Here is a 16840-nt window from a genome sequence, read left to right as displayed (position 1 = left end):
ACCCCCAGGGTCGCAATGCAACTCCATTCACAAACATTAGTGCTGGGTAGCCCTTGCCTATCTCATCTCCACTGATAAAAGCGCCCCAGTGTTCATGTTTCTCTCCATTAATCCAGTCCTAGACATTTCTGGTCCTGTCAGTGAAGCTACAGCTAATAAACTACAAGTACAGTGGCAAGTCCCCATGTGTTTCTGCACTGTACTGCAGACCATTATGTGGGGGAACCCTGGGCCCCAGGTGTGGGGCCCTTGACAGGTAAACAGCAGTGCTGAGCAGGAAGCAGGCTGCACATGTGCACACAGCCCTAGACACCTCCACAAGTGAGTGTGACAGGGAGAGGGTGTGTGAGAGAGAGCACAGGGCGGGAGGGCAGAGCCACAGATCTCTCAGCCTTCTTGTGCACTTCTTCGGCATTCCTCTCATCTCTCTGCATCTGACTTGTCTGGCTCTGTTACTACAAGGAGCCTCACTAGGAGAACCGGGCTGTACTTAGCAGGAGCTAGAACTTGTGAAGCCATGGGCTAGAGGAGGGACCCTGCCTGTCTGTCTGTCTGTCTGTCCACTGCTTGACCATGGCTGTGTCAGTCCCCCGGTGTACTGTAGAGCATGGAGCCACAGGGCACCCCCACACTGCCCTGACCACTTGTGGATCCTAACTGCACCCTGGGACCCTACACCCCTCGGTAGTAGCCCTCACATTGCTTCATTGCTTTTCAGTTAGAGCTGGTTTCATGTGATTTAACCCCTGCACCACCACCAGGCAGGAGGATGCTTCCTAGCTGCAGGTAAGACCATATGTAGTATGTCCCACCACCTACTTCATTGTCCAGGTTTGCCACGATGTATTAGTATGTCATGTATATATAATGTTATGCTAAGAATGTGCAATCCCCAGGAAATAATGGTGCAAGCAATAAATGTTACTAATTTATTCAGCTCACTTACCCCTGAGGCATGCACCTGGGAAATAGCATTTATATAGAATTATAGACGCCTCTGAGGGTAGATACTGTGCAAATGTTATCTATGATATTGGATGTAGCCTTTGTGTTTTACATTCATGTTTTATTTTGCTTACTTATATAGCACCATCTTATTCTGCAGTGCTTTACAGGTTGTTGTCAATCACTGTCCCAGTGATTGATAGGTTATCTATCTATCTATCTATCTATCTATCTATCTATCTATCTATCTATCTATCTATCTATCTATCTATCCACACAAGTATATTATAATAGATAGATAGAGATACATAGTTAAACTATATGTATAGCTTAACTTTCAATCTTGTTCTATTGGCATCATACAGTTTTTGTAGCACATGGTCCTCAAAATATGAGGGTGAAATACAGTAGGGTTGGGTTCAGGTACAAAAATGAATAAAGAAACCTGTGCCTTATGCATGAAACCTACTTTTCTGACAGTCTATATGTTGCAATATTGAAATGATTTCCCATTTAAAGAACCCTATGAGTGCGGTCTAGTGTTGCCTATACAAACTGGAGGATTGCGTAAACAGGTTGTCAGACTGAGCACCTTACGTGTCACAGTGTGCCACAAGACATCATGCATATATCATGTCTGGTTTAGACTGTTCATACTGCTATCAAAAGTTCTGTTTTTCAGTTCAGTGAAAAAAACAAAACAACCCAAAACATGAAAATAAAGTGCAGGTGTTTTGTGTGACATCCACTTAGACTTTATTGACTTGCAGTATGATGGTATCTGCCATTTTTGCAGATAAAATAGAGATGCATGATGCTTATTTTTCCCAGAAAACAGACAGAGGTGTGAACTAAAGCAAAACAACTACGTCTACGTGACTCCTTCACTAGCACCTGTTGTGTAATTTAGATGCAACTTTTGTTCACATTGATATATTTGTCATTCAGCAGTTGAATGGAAAGCTCATGATAGTTGCACGTGCAAGTGGCTTGTGTCTGACTCATATATATATATATATATATATATATATATATATATATATATATATTATGATATTAACTAAGAACAACAAAAAGTAGTGAAAGAAAAGGTCTGTTTGGTAGATATGTCACATTTGTTACCATGTTGCCAAAATATTGGCACGGTAGGTATAATTTAATCCTACTATGGAGAGTGCACTTTTTTTTTATACATGGATAACCTATTCTAATACTATTTGGGAATCATTGGCAGAGAAGAGGTTAATAGACTACTGAGATCTCGGTAATGGACAGGCATGTGTTTTATGGTAATACCAAGATTGCACAAGGAAAATCAGGAATGAATGAATCGAGTGACAGCTGCACTTCTCTGTGCACGACATGCCATGTGCATTATTCAGGGATTTGCAGAGATTACCTAGGTATAGGGTGTCCCTTCTAGTAGGATGCTTTGCCAAGAGCAATGAGCTATAAGTCACGATGACCATCAGTTATTCTGGCACACATCAACAAACTGGAGGAATGAGGCCACTAGGTCATAATGGAGACTGAGCACGCTCATATAGCATTATATTCAAGGGCTGTCATGTTACTTGGCATAGCCAGACTCTTATGTTTTATTAGCAACTGTAAATGCTTGTAAAACGGAGGGAGCAGGTTACCCATCTGTATAGTATCACACACTAAGGCAATTTATTAAGATTGGCATTTCTCGCTCCAGTCTTAATTCCTCTGGTGGCTCATGATGCACCTGAATTAATAGAAGGGTCCAATCTCTTAACCGTTCCCTTGCACTGTGGATGTTCCTGTGCTCCTAAAATAAAATCCATGGGAGTCAGGAACAGGTATAGGTTTCAGGTATAACTCTTACAGTTTCTCTAGAATGAGTTAGGACTCCTTCACACTACTGCACTTTTTATTTACAATTGCAGATCAAAGTACACATGGATTTCTATGGGCCCAAACACATAGCTGTAGTTTTTGTGGCTGAGAGTCTGGGCTGTAGTGAAGAGCTATGGTCTTATACCTGTTTGTATTTGCAGCTCAGTCCGTTCATTTCAATAGGTCCAATCTGTGTGCAATCTGTACTGATTTTACTGACTCTTATACAGTAACACAGTAAACATAGTCGTGTGCAGAAGTCCTTATGGTAAATTTGTCGGGCCAAGGCATCTCTGGCCTCCCTTGTTCACCAACCTGCTTTATCTTTTATCATAAAAAGTGTTGAGCAGAGTACAGAACCAAAAAAGTGGCGCACCGTTGGCTCTAATTGCAGTTGTGCATCAAAAATGCCTCACATTTGTGCCAGTTTTCTGGCGTAGATGGGATATTAGCTTCCCTCCACTGTGTCTTAAGCCCACAGTGCAAAGTGTCTTACGCTGTGGGTTCAGAAACATGTCAAGGTGCATGTTATGGATACAGTGAAAACTAGCTGAATTCATCTGGTCTCTGGTGCTAGTGGGTCCACTGCAGGATGCCCAGTACAGAAATCCTGCAGTGGACCCATCCTGTGTGGCCTTAGTCTAAGGGGTCATTCACATGTTCAGGATTTGACATGGATTTGGGTCAGATGCCAGATTGAATGGCAAGCCATATTCTGTGCATATGGAAGGAGTTTTTGTAATCTTGTTCACATGCACCAGAAAATATTCTGATCTTCCTAAAGTTGTTTGATGACATGGTTAGACCGTCAGGACACCAATTACTAGGCGCCGGGCTATTGTCCTGACCATGGTATGTAGTTTAGTGTACACTCACCGGCCACTTTATTAGGTACACCATGCTAGTAACGGGTTGGACCCCCTTTTGCCTTCAGAACTGCCTCAATTCTTCGTGGCATAGATTCAACAAGGTGCTGGAAGCATTCCTCAGAGATTTTGGTCCATATTGACATGATGGCATCACACAGTTGCCGCAGATTTGTCGGCTGCACATCCATGATGCGAATCTCCCGTTCCACCACATCCCAAAGATGCTCTATTGGATTGAGATCTGGTGACTGTGGAGGCCATTGGAGTACAGTGAACTCATTGTCATGTTCAAGAAACCAGTCTGAGATGATTCCAGCTTTATGACATGGCGCATTATCCTGCTGAAAGTAGCCATCAGATGTTGGGTACATTGTGGTCATAAAGGGATGGACATGGTCAGCAACAATACTCAGGTAGGCTTTGGCGTTGCAACGATGCTCAATTGGTACCAAGGGGCCCAAAGAGTGCCAAGAAAATATTCCCCACACCATGACACCACCACCACCAGCCTGAACCGTTGATACAAGGCAGGATGGATCCATGCTTTCATGTTGTTGACGCCAAATTCTGACCCTACCATCCGAATGTCGCAGCAGAAATCGAGACTCATCAGACCAGGCAACGTTTTTCCAATCTTCAATTGTCCAATTTCGATGAGCTTGTGCAAATTGTAGCCTCAGTTTCCTGTTCTTAGCTGAAAGGAGTGGCACCCGGTGTGATCTTCTGCTGCTGTAGCCCATCAGCCTCAAAGTTCGACTTAATGTGCGTTCAGAGATGCTCTTCTGGCTACCTTGGTTGTAACGGGTGGCTATTTGAGTCACTGTTGCCTTTCTATCAGCTCGAACCAGTCTGGCCTTTCTCCTCTGACCTCTGGCATCAACAACGCATTTCCGCCCACAGAACTGCCGCTCACTGGATGTTTTTTCTTTTTCGGACCATTCTCTGTAAACCCTAGAGATGGTTGTGCGTGAAAATCCCAGTAGATCAGCAGTTTCTGAAATACTCAGACCAGCCCTTCTGGCACCAACAACCATGCCACGTTCAAAGGCACTCAAATCACCTTTCTTCCCCATACTGATGCTCGGTTTGAACTGCAGGAGATTGTCTTGACCATGTCTACATGCCTAAATGCACTGAGTTGCCGCCATGTGATTGGCTGAATAGAAATTAAGTGTTAACGAGCAGTTGGACAGGTGTACCTAATAAAGTGGCCGGTGAGTGTATATTAAGGGAAAAGTTATACAATGCAAAACCATATCAATGTGGTCCAAGTTTGCTGTTCGCTATTTTATTTGCTATGTTGCAATAGATGGTAGATCAACATGAGGGAGCAACAGAGGACAGATGCTGGAAGATTGTAGTGATCTGCCTATGCCATTCTATGAAAACTGAACGTTCCTTAAAATCTTCATTACACTTAAATATAAATTGGTAATGTACAATAGTTTGTGGAATTCTTGAAATGGTTATCCAGGACTACAGAATTCATGGCTTAATCTAAAGGTGCCAAGATTCAGACCCTCTGAAAGAAGTGGCTGCTGCAGTCTGGTGGATCACTAATATAGACTGAGGCCACACATTGCCGACAAACAGCAACTTTTGCAACAAATTCTTCTGTTGCGGCGTTTTACAGTAAGGGCAAAGTAGATGGGATTCTAGCGAATCCCATGCCCACTTCACAGTAAAAATTGTGGTGCGGACACACCGCAACTTCCAAACCCAGCACGGTTTTCGAAATTGCAGCATATCAATTATACCTACGAAAACACCGGTGGTTTCCCCATAGGTATAATTGTAATAGAAAGTCCACAAAGGAGGGGCAACACAGTGGCTCAGTGGTTAGCACTGCAGCCTTGCTGCTCTGGAGTCCTGGGTTCAAGTCCTATCAAGGGCAACATCTGCAAGGAGTTTGTATGACATAGAAAAAAAAAAAAATGTGTAGTCCGGCAACTCTTCCGATAGTAGATAAAATTTAACTTTTAATAGATATCATAAAAATGACCAAATCATGATAATTGCAAATGAGAAAAGGAGTTTGTATGTTCTCCCCGAGTTTGCGTGGATTTCCTCCCATACTCCAAAGATATACTGATAGGGAAAAATATTATATGGGGCTCACAATCTACATTAAAAAGTGAAGAGAGAAAAAAGTCTGCAGAGGAAAACTCCCCAAACTTTCTGTCTAAAGCGCTGTGAGAAGAACTGCGATGCGTTGCTGCTGTTTTTTTTCTGCAGCGCTTTTTTGCTGCGGGACGTCCCATGGGGCCTTACCCATGTTCTCCTACCACAAACCATATCTGCAAAGTGTCCATGCACATGAGATGCATGTTTGGTGAATTCATCAAAACTGATGGGACCAGACAATGGCTAATGTGTGTGGGGCCACCCAGCCAAGATGCAGATGCTGGGGAACAAAGGTTCTAGGCATATTGGACTCTCTCCCTTCTTCATATTAGGAACATATCTACGCTCAGATGGGCATGCATGTGTATGGGGGGGTGGCCAGGAGAGAGAACTCTGGGTCAACAGGTGTCTCATGCCTTTCTCTAGGGCCCCATACACATAAAGTAAAAATTAGCCAATTTTAGCTGGACTAGATGACTTTCTTGTGTGTACATGCACTAATGGTGCACGTACGTATGGGAGTTGAGAGGAATAGTGATGGCCCAACAAGTAGGCCGGCAGCTATTGAAGATATAAGAACAGCCCCTCCAACATTCAGCTTTTCTGTAAAGATTTATGCCTGTGCACACAAAATACATCATGTGTGCAAATTCTGTACAGTGGCACACAGTAGGAGGAATTTATTATCCTATGCTATCAGTGAGGTTATTAATGGTTGTCTGAGGAATGTTATGCCATGCAGAATACACTTGGTAACGTAAATCAGCAAGATTGGTTGTTAGCTGTTCCCCTTGCAATTACCAATAAGTGATGCCCCAATTGTGCTCGATGGGAGATGAGTCTAAAGATGCTGCAGGCCATGGTAGCACTTTTACGGCTTGCAGACTGCTCACAGTGGCACAATCAACATGGGACTTGGTGTTGTCTTGTTGAAAAATGGCCGTACCACTGGTTCCACAACCAAATCAATGTAACACCAAGCTGTTAGTATACTTGAAATTAAGAATATAGAGCACCCACTACCATATGTTATGCTACCCCACACCATAATCCTAGAAGAAGAAACATTGTGTCTCAGCATACTCCAGTTTGTCGATGTTCCTCCAACCACTAGGGCAGGGGTAGGCAACCTTTGGCACTTCAGCTGTTGTAAAACTACAACTCCCAACATGCACACTTTCTCTGCTGTTCTTGGAGCTGCCATGGAAGTGAATGGAGCATGTTGGGAGTTGTAGTTTCACAGCAGCTGGAGTGCCGAAGGTTGCGTCTGCACTAGGACATGCAACATTGAACAGTTCTGACATCTCGGCCTAGGCACATAGCGATCTGCTAGAGTGATAAACCAGGGTCTCTGAGGTCATGGATTCTGTCCCTCTCGATTTGCGACAAGTGTTGATAACTAGCACATTCACAGGAGGCATTGAATACTCATCCCGCAAAACTTAATCCAATTTTAGGGGTTTCATGTGGTTAAAAAAAATATTGCTTTCGATCTGGCCCTCCCACATGCCACAGATTGGAGCTACTTTAGGTGCTTGAAAATTTAGCGACACCTGGGACTTCATCAATTTGTATAACTTTATGGCTTGTTCTTCTTGGCGTTGCAATGTCAATGTTGAGGAGTATAGTTGTGCAGGGTTAAAACCTTGCATGTTACCCATTGAAACAACTAGAACAGCTAGTGAACTGAGCTGTATGTTAAGCAGCAGAGCTCATGAATTGCTGTTATTATAAAGGGTTAAACGTTTGCAATGTTTACACCCGAATGCTAAACTGGGCAGTTTATGAAATGACCTTTTTACCCGCATTACCTTCTATCAACTCTACTCATCACTGGAGGTCAGAAGTTCCTTCCATCATCTTCATGATGACGGATCCATTCACATCTTGGATCAATAGATGCATGTTATATCTTGTACCTCCGGGTGCTTATATTGTCTTCTGAGCAGCATGTGTTTTCGGTGGAAGGAAATGGGCTATTTCTGTTATCTAAACACTCTGCTTTAAATACAAGTAATTTTACTGACATAAAATGCTGCTTTCTGTGGCTGGGTCTTAATTGGCCTTGTTGTAAGGTCTTAGCTTCTGGGGCTAATTTAGTCCTTTATTCCCTTCTATTGTGAGGACACAGTCGTTCAGGGGACTAATGATGACTAATGTCAGTGACATATGTGAGGGGTTACATCTGGACAAATGATGCAGAACGTGAAAAATACAAGTTAATTAGTAATTATTAGGAGCGGGGACACGGCATAGTCATTTCTTTTCCGTGCCCTCTAATCCAATATTATTGTGCATTAGTAGTGTAACAGCCCCACTTCTCGTCAAACTAAAAAGTGACAGGTGCCCCGCCCCTTTTATGACGTAGCCACGCCCCTTTTATTACATGACCACGCCCCTTTTTATATGATTATTTTGACGTCACTACGCCCATTTATAATTAACTCCCCCCCCCACCCCCCACCCCCCACCCCCCTATACCTTTTATTATGATGTTCCGCCCCTTTTTATATACGCTCTCCTTTTGCGCTGGCATAAATGATATTTCTTTGATAGAAAGGAATATCATTCATTTCAGCGCAAAAGTGCCCGCCCCCTTTTTATATATGCTTTCTCCTTTTGCACTGGCATGAATGATATTTCTTTAATATTAAAGGAATATCACTCATTCCATCGCAAAAAGTGTCTATAGTTTATTTAAGATAAATAATATACCTATTTATTGTTGGTGTAAGCAGCTATGTACTTCAGCACCGCTGCGTGGCGCCATGAGTCAAGCTCATACACATCCACCCCAGAAGACGGCAAGACATATTGTGACATGGCCGTACAAAGTTCCCCTAATACAACTATGGACCGTGCTTCTGCGCAGGCGTGTAGTGCAAAAACATGTCTTGACATGTAGAGGACCTGGACGCAATGAGCGGTTGGCATTTACCCATCACACTGGAGGGTATATTTAATTCGGCCAAAAAGTTCTGGTATAAACTATGTATGTGACTAAAAATACTAACTTAAACATGTGTAACAGAGACAATAGAGCTCCTGTAAGTAAATGTTATGAGTATCCTCATTGATACATATGTGCCATTTGACACTAGAGCTAAAAAAGTTAATGACCGAGTATCCTGTGCTCTGAAATACATAAAAATAAGCTGTCCAGTTTTGGCGGCTAGAAAAACAGAAACAATAGAGTTCCTGTAAGATAATGTTATGAGTATCCGCTCATCCTAAATGTTGCATAGGTGTCATTTTGACACTAGAGCTAAAAAAGTTAATGACTGAGTATCCTGTGCTCTGAAATACATACAAATAAGTTGTCCATTTTTGTCGTTTAGAAAACCGAGACAATCGATCTAAAGCCTAACATGACCTTATGTGACATTTTACATCCTTTCCCACTAGTTCCACAGATGTCACATTTAGGCTTCAAAAGCTGATTGTTCAATCCTGTAACAGCAACTAAGTCACAAACACACAATAATTATTTTAAAAGGCTTTTTTTATTCAGAATGTCACAACACAATAATCTTAATCAAATGAACAGGCTCTACAGACTTGGTTATATACGTGCAGATTTTTTCCATGCACACACCGCAATGTTTCAGATACGAAGGTGCTGACTAAAGAATCGTTACTTTTTAAATCTGAATTAAAATGATTTAAAATGTCTCTAAATGGCAAACCCCTGCTAAGCCAAAACAGTATGTATATGCAATAATGACCGCAGTAAGCAGAGTCCACACTTTGTAGCTGACTATTCTGATAAATATAGTTGTCAGAGTTCTGTTGTAAGAAAGAAATAAAATCTTTAGGAAATACAGCGTTCGATGGAGCAATCCCATAACTGTCAAAGAATATCGCTTTTTTTCCGTCACATAGTACAATTAAGATCCAGTGGGTCCCCGGACGAGTAGAATCATCGGTATTGACAATAAATGCAGCGGGGTGTTCTTGTATTCTGTATTGTGGTAAGAAATCGCATGGATATACGCCCGAAAAAATTTTCTGTGTGTAATAATCTGAATTCAGAATATTTGTAATCTGTAAAGTATTCATCATCGGGAGCTGTTGTACAATTTTCTTCTGATAGCCGATTCTATTTTTCTTGCAAAATTCAGATTTCAGATTTTTCAGATTTATTTTATTCTTAATAATCTAATATCATGAAAATATCACTTCACGTTTATGGGAGATTTGAAGAATGTCAGAGTTCACAGCATATACAATCATGTTTAGCGTATGAGGTGTTGGAACTGCGAATCTTATTTCAGCACGCAGGTTTCCCGTTTTAACTAGGGAAAAATGGCCACCGGGTTCTTGGTCAGGGGTTAGATCAAAAGCAAATAATGTATAACCGTGTAAGAATTCTTCACGATCTATGGATAATCCGCTGTCCGATTTCTGTTTGCCGGCGATGTGCACAAGTGCCATATACTCTCTTACAGCCTGCTCAGAGGCGAAATCGGGTTGAAACGGTCGCGAAGGTACTTGGTGTCCATCATAATAAAGTGATGCTAGTGATATATTGAAATGCTCAAAGCATAAAGGGTTCTTCGCAACGGATCCAGAAAACGCTTCATTGTCAACAAACCCCAATATTACAGTTTTGGGGATTTGTCCTAGGAATAGGTTCTCATGATTTGCAACCCGTGTGCCTTGAGGTATACTGTAGACTTTCAGAGAGGCCTTATCAATACTGTACTTGGCGGGGGTTGTTAGAAGGGCTTGACTGTGGCCTATTCTGACCGCAGGAGATACCTGAACACGTTTGACATAGAGTGCGGCCTGGAGAATCTGTATCTTGTACGGTTCAGCATCAGCCGACATGAGACAAAAAGTGTCTTTATTCCTCGAGAGTTTTATCTTCAGATCCAGACCATTAAGTAACAGCTTGGGCTGATTAAAAATATCAGCAAAAATGGGTCCTAAAAGCTCTACAGGTCTAGAGCGTGCGGTTGCCCGAGCTCTTTTGATAAACCCCAAATTTTCACCATCAAGAGTGCGGGTGTTATGGTACCCCGCGGTATCTTTATAGAACAGGCCTGCTGTAAATTGCGATTCGAGGGCTTGATTGCTGTAGCTCAGCAAGGATTCAAGATATGCGCGGTAGGAATATAGATTATCAGATTGGGATATAAGTCTATCACCCAGGGTAACATCCACCTGATTAAAAAGAGTTGCTATAGGGTAGTTAATAAAGCCCACACGGGCGCCGTCAGCGATGGCCGTGTTATCCTGTTTCACAATTCTACAGTTTATGTATAAAAAAGTGTTGTTAAGGTCATAATAAAAATCCGATGTGCCGGAGATGAAGAACTCCAGAGGCGCGTTGTCCGTCAGAGCAGCGATCGGCTGCGCTTCCACAAAGAAAGATTTTTCAATACTTGTTTGAGTAGGTGGTATATCGAAAATATCGAGTTCAGATTTCGTACACTCCTCAGATGCATCGTGAACGAATGCCATGGCGGATGATTAGAAGATGTCCTCGCGTGTTCGTCTTACAGGCTTATGACCTCGACTTCTTTTACGCTTAGGTTTCTTATTCATGAGTATCGGGGGTAGCGGTGAAAGGGCACGCCTTTTTCTTTTACGGTTCGTATTTACAGTATATACAAGACCCGAACCCTTCTGCTCATCAGCCGTGTTGTTGATTTTGTTCATCATTGCTGCTGATACAGATGTAACAGCGTCTTTAGCGATGTTTCGCACAGCCGTTTTTACATGCGGTTTTACTAACTCAATTCCTCTTCTAAATAAAGGTACAGCTCTTCTAAAAAGTCCTCTAAATATACCAGCGAGACCTGCTCCATACATGTACTCATCGCCGCGGAAGCCTTCCAAACCGCGGCCAGCTTGTGCTACGTAGTAACGCGCATAAACAGTCGGGTCCCCATATGCTCTGCGGGATAGCATTTTATGCGTTCAGCACCTTGTGGGGTCTAAAATGCAGACGCACAATACTTTTGCCGTATTTAAACCTTACAGGACGTCCTAAGTCGTTTAGAATTGATATTGTTATCGAATCAAAATGTTGTTTGGCGAGAGGTATATAATCCCTACTATGAAGTCTCAGAGCTCAATTTTGTAGACGATGAAACGGCCACTGTCAATTGGAAATATGTAAAAGATCACTACACGGTCAACAGAAACACAAACATCTTTATAGCTTGCTTTACTACCGCTTATGCCAGACTTGAACTGTACAACTTACTGGACAGACTGCAGGAACGGTGTCTCTACCACGACACAGACTCTGTCATCTTCATCCATCGTGATGGTGAGTGGTGTCCGCCTTTAGGCGACTATCTGGGTGAATTGACCAGTGAAATACCCGATGACTCCTACATAACTGAGTTTGTATCTGCAGGCCCAAAAACATACGGCTACAAACTGAACACTGGTAAGACTGTCTTGAAAGTTAAGGGGATAACACTGAATGTCGCCAATAGCCAGGTTATTAATTTTGACAGTTTAAAAGATTTAGTTTTGGACTACCCCCGCAATTCAGACGCTCACACCCAGAAATCGTTATTTGTTCAACAGCCTGGCATTGTTCGTAATAAGAAATACTGGGGTATTGAGACGCGTCCTCTGAGTAAAACACAGAGATGTGTTTACACAAAACGTCATATGCTTGATGATTTTACAACACTTCCTTTCGGGTATTAGTCTTGTTACATTACTCCACTCCATTTTTTCATGTGTTTACTAGATTTGTGGAACGCTCTTGTGAGACACATGAACATTGAAATACACGGCCGTGGATCAAGAGAAGAAATAGGGCGTCTACAGCGCAGTCTACGGCAGCTGCGCCGATTAGAATACCGGTTTGCCCTAGAATATAATTGGGAAAATTTTGGACGCCGCTATCATTATCATGGATCCTCGATTACAACACCCATTCTCATGCATTTTAGCGGGACCAAGTAATTCAGGGAAAAGCTATTTTGTAAAACAATTGTTACATAACACTGACACTCATTTATCACACAAACCCGAAAATATTGTCTGGTTTTATGCATGTTGGCAAAAATTATACGATGATCTGTCTCGCACCATTCCTAACATACGTTTTATTGAAGGCCTACCGGCAACTTTTATAGATGACGAACTATTTCCACCTGACAAGGTAAATTTGACAATTGTTGATGATCTCATGGAGAGCGCTAGCCAGAATGGCGAGATAGAGAAGGCTTTCACCAAGTACGTACATCACAGAAATCTGAGCATTTTCTATTTAGTTCAGAACATATTTTGTCAGGGTAAAAAGAGTAGAACGATAGCTTTAAACACAAAGTACATGGTTCTCTTTAATAATCCTCGTGATAAATTACAAGTTATGACACTAGCACGGCAGATGTACCCGGGGAAAACACGCTTCTTTTTAGAAGCTTTTGAAGACGCGACACGTAACCCTTACGGTTATTTGTTAGTAGACTTAAGAGGTTCTACTCCTGAGGATATGCGATTAAGAGCGGGTTTGTTTCCACCAGATTTACCAGTTGCCTATGTTCAAAAGAAAATCAAAGGTTAATAAGACAAAAACTTAGAGATCTAGTCACATTCTATGTCCTGCGCATAGTATCGACAAGATGTCTGAGAGAATACGCCGTAACTGGCACCTCTTAAAAACTCTGGTGAAGGCACCCCCGCCGCTCAGGACATCAATTTTACGCAATGCCAGTAGAGATTTAATACAGGCCATAGGTGAAATTGCTTTAAATATTTTGAAAGGTAGAATTCCTCTAAAAGAGAGACAGAAGAATATACTCAAAAAATGGCGTAAGGCTATAAGACAGCTGGGAGATAAATGTATTGCTGCAAAGAAAAAGAAGCGCATAGTGAACCAGTGCGGCGGATTTATAGGACCTCTGCTGAGTTTTGCTATACCGCTAATAGCTGGACTTATTGCTAATAAGTAATGGAACACGCAGAGAAAATGTACCTGGTTCCTAAAAGTGAACTTAACAAACTAAAACAGACTATTACACCAGCACCCACTATGCGCCAAAATACCCTGCATACTCTTGAGGAAGAGCTTAACAACATTTTACAGCGCAGAGATCTCCCTGATGATGTGAAAATTAAGAGATACACAGAGGTGCTAGCGAGGTACTTGAATCTTGTAAAACAGGAGACGACCGAGTTATCTAGTTTGAACCTTATTGCGTCTCCTCTCACCGACCACCAGCAATTGTCAAATACACTACCTGATAAAAATGCTTCAATCCGTGAAATTGTTGACAGTGTCAGCCCGCGCTTTAAAAGGAGCGCAGAAATTATACTGAGCAAAATGGATCAGAAATCAGATGTCACAGCCTGGAATGACAAAGGTGAATTTATTTACAGAGGGGAACCGATCCCCGGATCTAATATGTTGGATCTCATTAAACACGCCACGCAGAGTCACAGCTTGGTGAAAAAGAATACGCCTCCCGGCTGGGATGTATTTTTCAGCTCGATGGCCGAATTAAATATACCCTCCAGTGTAGTGGGTAATCCGACCAGAAGGGAAAATCTGGACCTTTTAAAAATGAATTTGACTCATCCCTCAACTTCAGAACTACCTCGGTCCAGAACCCACATTTTTCCCTCATCACCCACAGCCTCGGGACTGCCCCATGCGACTTTATTACCTAAAGTGAGAACTTTTCCACTATTACAGCAGGCGTGGTTAACATTGTAATAATGATATTTCATGTGTTTGTGTTTGTTTTTTTTTTTTTTTGGTATTCTGAATAAAATTATTATATATTTTTTAAAATAAATGCTGTGTGTTTGTGGTTTTTTACTCGTACGCAGAATGTACCGTAAGTCCTGCTGAAAAGCCATGTGCGGTCATGCCAATCGCTCATTGCGTCCAGGTCCTCTACATGTCAAGACATGTTTTTGCACTACACGCCTGCGCAGAAGCACGGTCCATAGTTGTATTAGGGGAACTTTGTACGGCCATGTCACAATATGTCTTGCCGTCTTCTGGGGTGGATGTGTATGAGCTTGACTCATGGCGCCACGCAGCGGTGCTGAAGTACATAGCTGCTTACACCAACAATAAATAGGTATATTATTTATCTTAAATAAAACTATAGACACTTTTTGCGATGGAATGAGTGATATTCCTTTAATATTAAAGAAATATCATTCATGCCAGTGCAAAAGGAGAAAGCATATATAAAAAGGGGGCGGGCACTTTTGCGCTGAAATGAATGATATTCCTTTCTATCAAAGAAATATCATTTATGCCAGCGCAAAAGGAGAGCGTATATAAAAAGGGGCGGAACATCATAATAAAAGGTATAGGGGGGGTGGGGGGTGGGGTGGGGGGGGAGTTAATTATAAATGGGCGTAGTGACGTCAAAATAATCATATAAAAAGGGGCGTGGTCATGTAATAAAAGGGGCGTGGCTACGTCATAAAAGGGGCGGGGCACCTGTCACTTTTTAGTTTGACGAGAAGTGGGGCTGTTACACTACTTGCATTACCCAAGTTCCTGCAGGTACTTGCACAGGCTCTTCTGGACATATAGAAGTATATACACCTAAGAATAGGATTTTTTTTTTTTCTTTAGCATCTACGTGAGCCCAGACTACTAAGTGTACCCTTATGTGGCAGCAGATATGTTGAAAAGATAATCTACTATTTTGCTTTTTCTTTTTCTCCTTCCCAAATTAGATCAAAGAGTTATACTTCTAAAGCAGTCAATAACTTCAGTCCAAAAGTACTCTTAGTAGTTTACCCTTTGAAGATTTTCTTAAAAGTTTTCATAATAAAGTATAATTTACAGATACTGAGGCAGATTTACTAATCCTGTCTAATACTTAGACAGCAGCAATTTCAACCAGGCCGTCTACAGATGTGCCAAATTTATGAAGTGGATTGAGTTGAATGATACCTGAATATTACAGTTTTGTCTAAAATTACACCACCTATTAGTTGGGTTGCCTTGGACCGCAATGTGTGTCGAGTGTTTGACACATATTTGCACATTTCAGAATTACCCTATTCCCTGCTACGCCACAGCCCATTGTTGGCCAAGATGCAAATGGTGTCTGAACCACAAAAGGGCTGCCCGACCACTGCTGATCATGGGACAAATCTCTTCCATTCACCTGATCAATGAGGTCAGAGTAGTCAGACCCGCACCAATCTGCATGTTTTGCCCTATTCTGTTTATAAGGCATAGTTTGCTGAGATGAAAACATGTATGTTGGGTGAACCCACCAATATTGGAGGGAACAACCAACCTTCTGATGTGTATGGTGGCCTCCTTTCTTTTTCTTTATGGCAAATTCAGGGGGACATAAGCATTGGGCTGTTTGATTTCAACTGCTGATCCTTTTGTTCTATGGATGATAAGCCATTGCCAAAGCCTAAGCCTCTCATCTCCCTGTTCAGGACATATAGTACTGTGCAAAAGTTGCAGGGAGATGTGAAAAATATGCTGCAAAGTAAGAATGCTTTATAAAATAGATGGGTTTGTTCTTATATGGTATTTTTTGTCAATTAACAAAATTAAATAAACGATCAAAAAAAAAAGATACATTGCATCAGTATGTGGTGTGACCACCCTTTGCCTTCAAAAACTGCATCAGTACATAATTTCTAGGAACTTGGCAGGGAGATTGTTCCAAACGCCTTGGAGAACTAACCACAGGTCTTCTGTGGATTTATCCTTGTTCACATCTTTGTGTTTTCAAGAGAGAGATCAGGACTCTGGGGACATATCATCATTTCCAGGACTTCTCCTCCAAAGGGAGGTCACACCAAATGTAGATGTGATTTAGATTTCTCTTTTGCTTATTCATTTACTTTTGTTATTTGTCAAAAATATACGATCAATACTTTTATTTTTGAGAGGATTCTTATTTTACAGCATTTTTTGAACACTTGCTTACATTTATTTTCAAAGTACTGTTTGTATGCTCAGTCCAGCCAGGCATTCATGTATATGTGAGTGCCCTGCTTATTCTCTTTACAGATCTCTGTTGTCTCTCTCTTCACAGATGGTGAATGGATTTTATGCTTGTATTTTTTTA

The 16840-nt window shown here is 41.7% G+C and overlaps 1 protein-coding gene across 1 annotated transcript in view; it reads left to right on the top strand.

Annotated features, from left to right (window-relative positions):
• Nucleotides 1-425: 425 nt before the first annotated feature.
• LOC142202984 (ADAMTS-like protein 5) overlaps nucleotides 426-16840 on the top strand; it is a 51808-nt gene continuing 35393 nt past the window's right edge. The window contains exon 1 of the mRNA XM_075273395.1: nucleotides 426-786. Within this exon, the coding sequence (XP_075129496.1) occupies nucleotides 770-786 (17 nt within the window). The 5' untranslated portion in view covers nucleotides 426-769. The remainder of the gene's footprint in view (nucleotides 787-16840) is intronic.

This window comes from Leptodactylus fuscus, chromosome 5 (genome assembly GCF_031893055.1).
Source record: "Leptodactylus fuscus isolate aLepFus1 chromosome 5, aLepFus1.hap2, whole genome shotgun sequence".
In the NCBI taxonomy this organism is placed as follows: Eukaryota; Metazoa; Chordata; class Amphibia; order Anura; family Leptodactylidae; genus Leptodactylus; species Leptodactylus fuscus.
The sequence above is the reverse complement of the archived record's forward strand: the minus strand, read 5'-3'. Positions and strand labels throughout refer to the sequence as shown.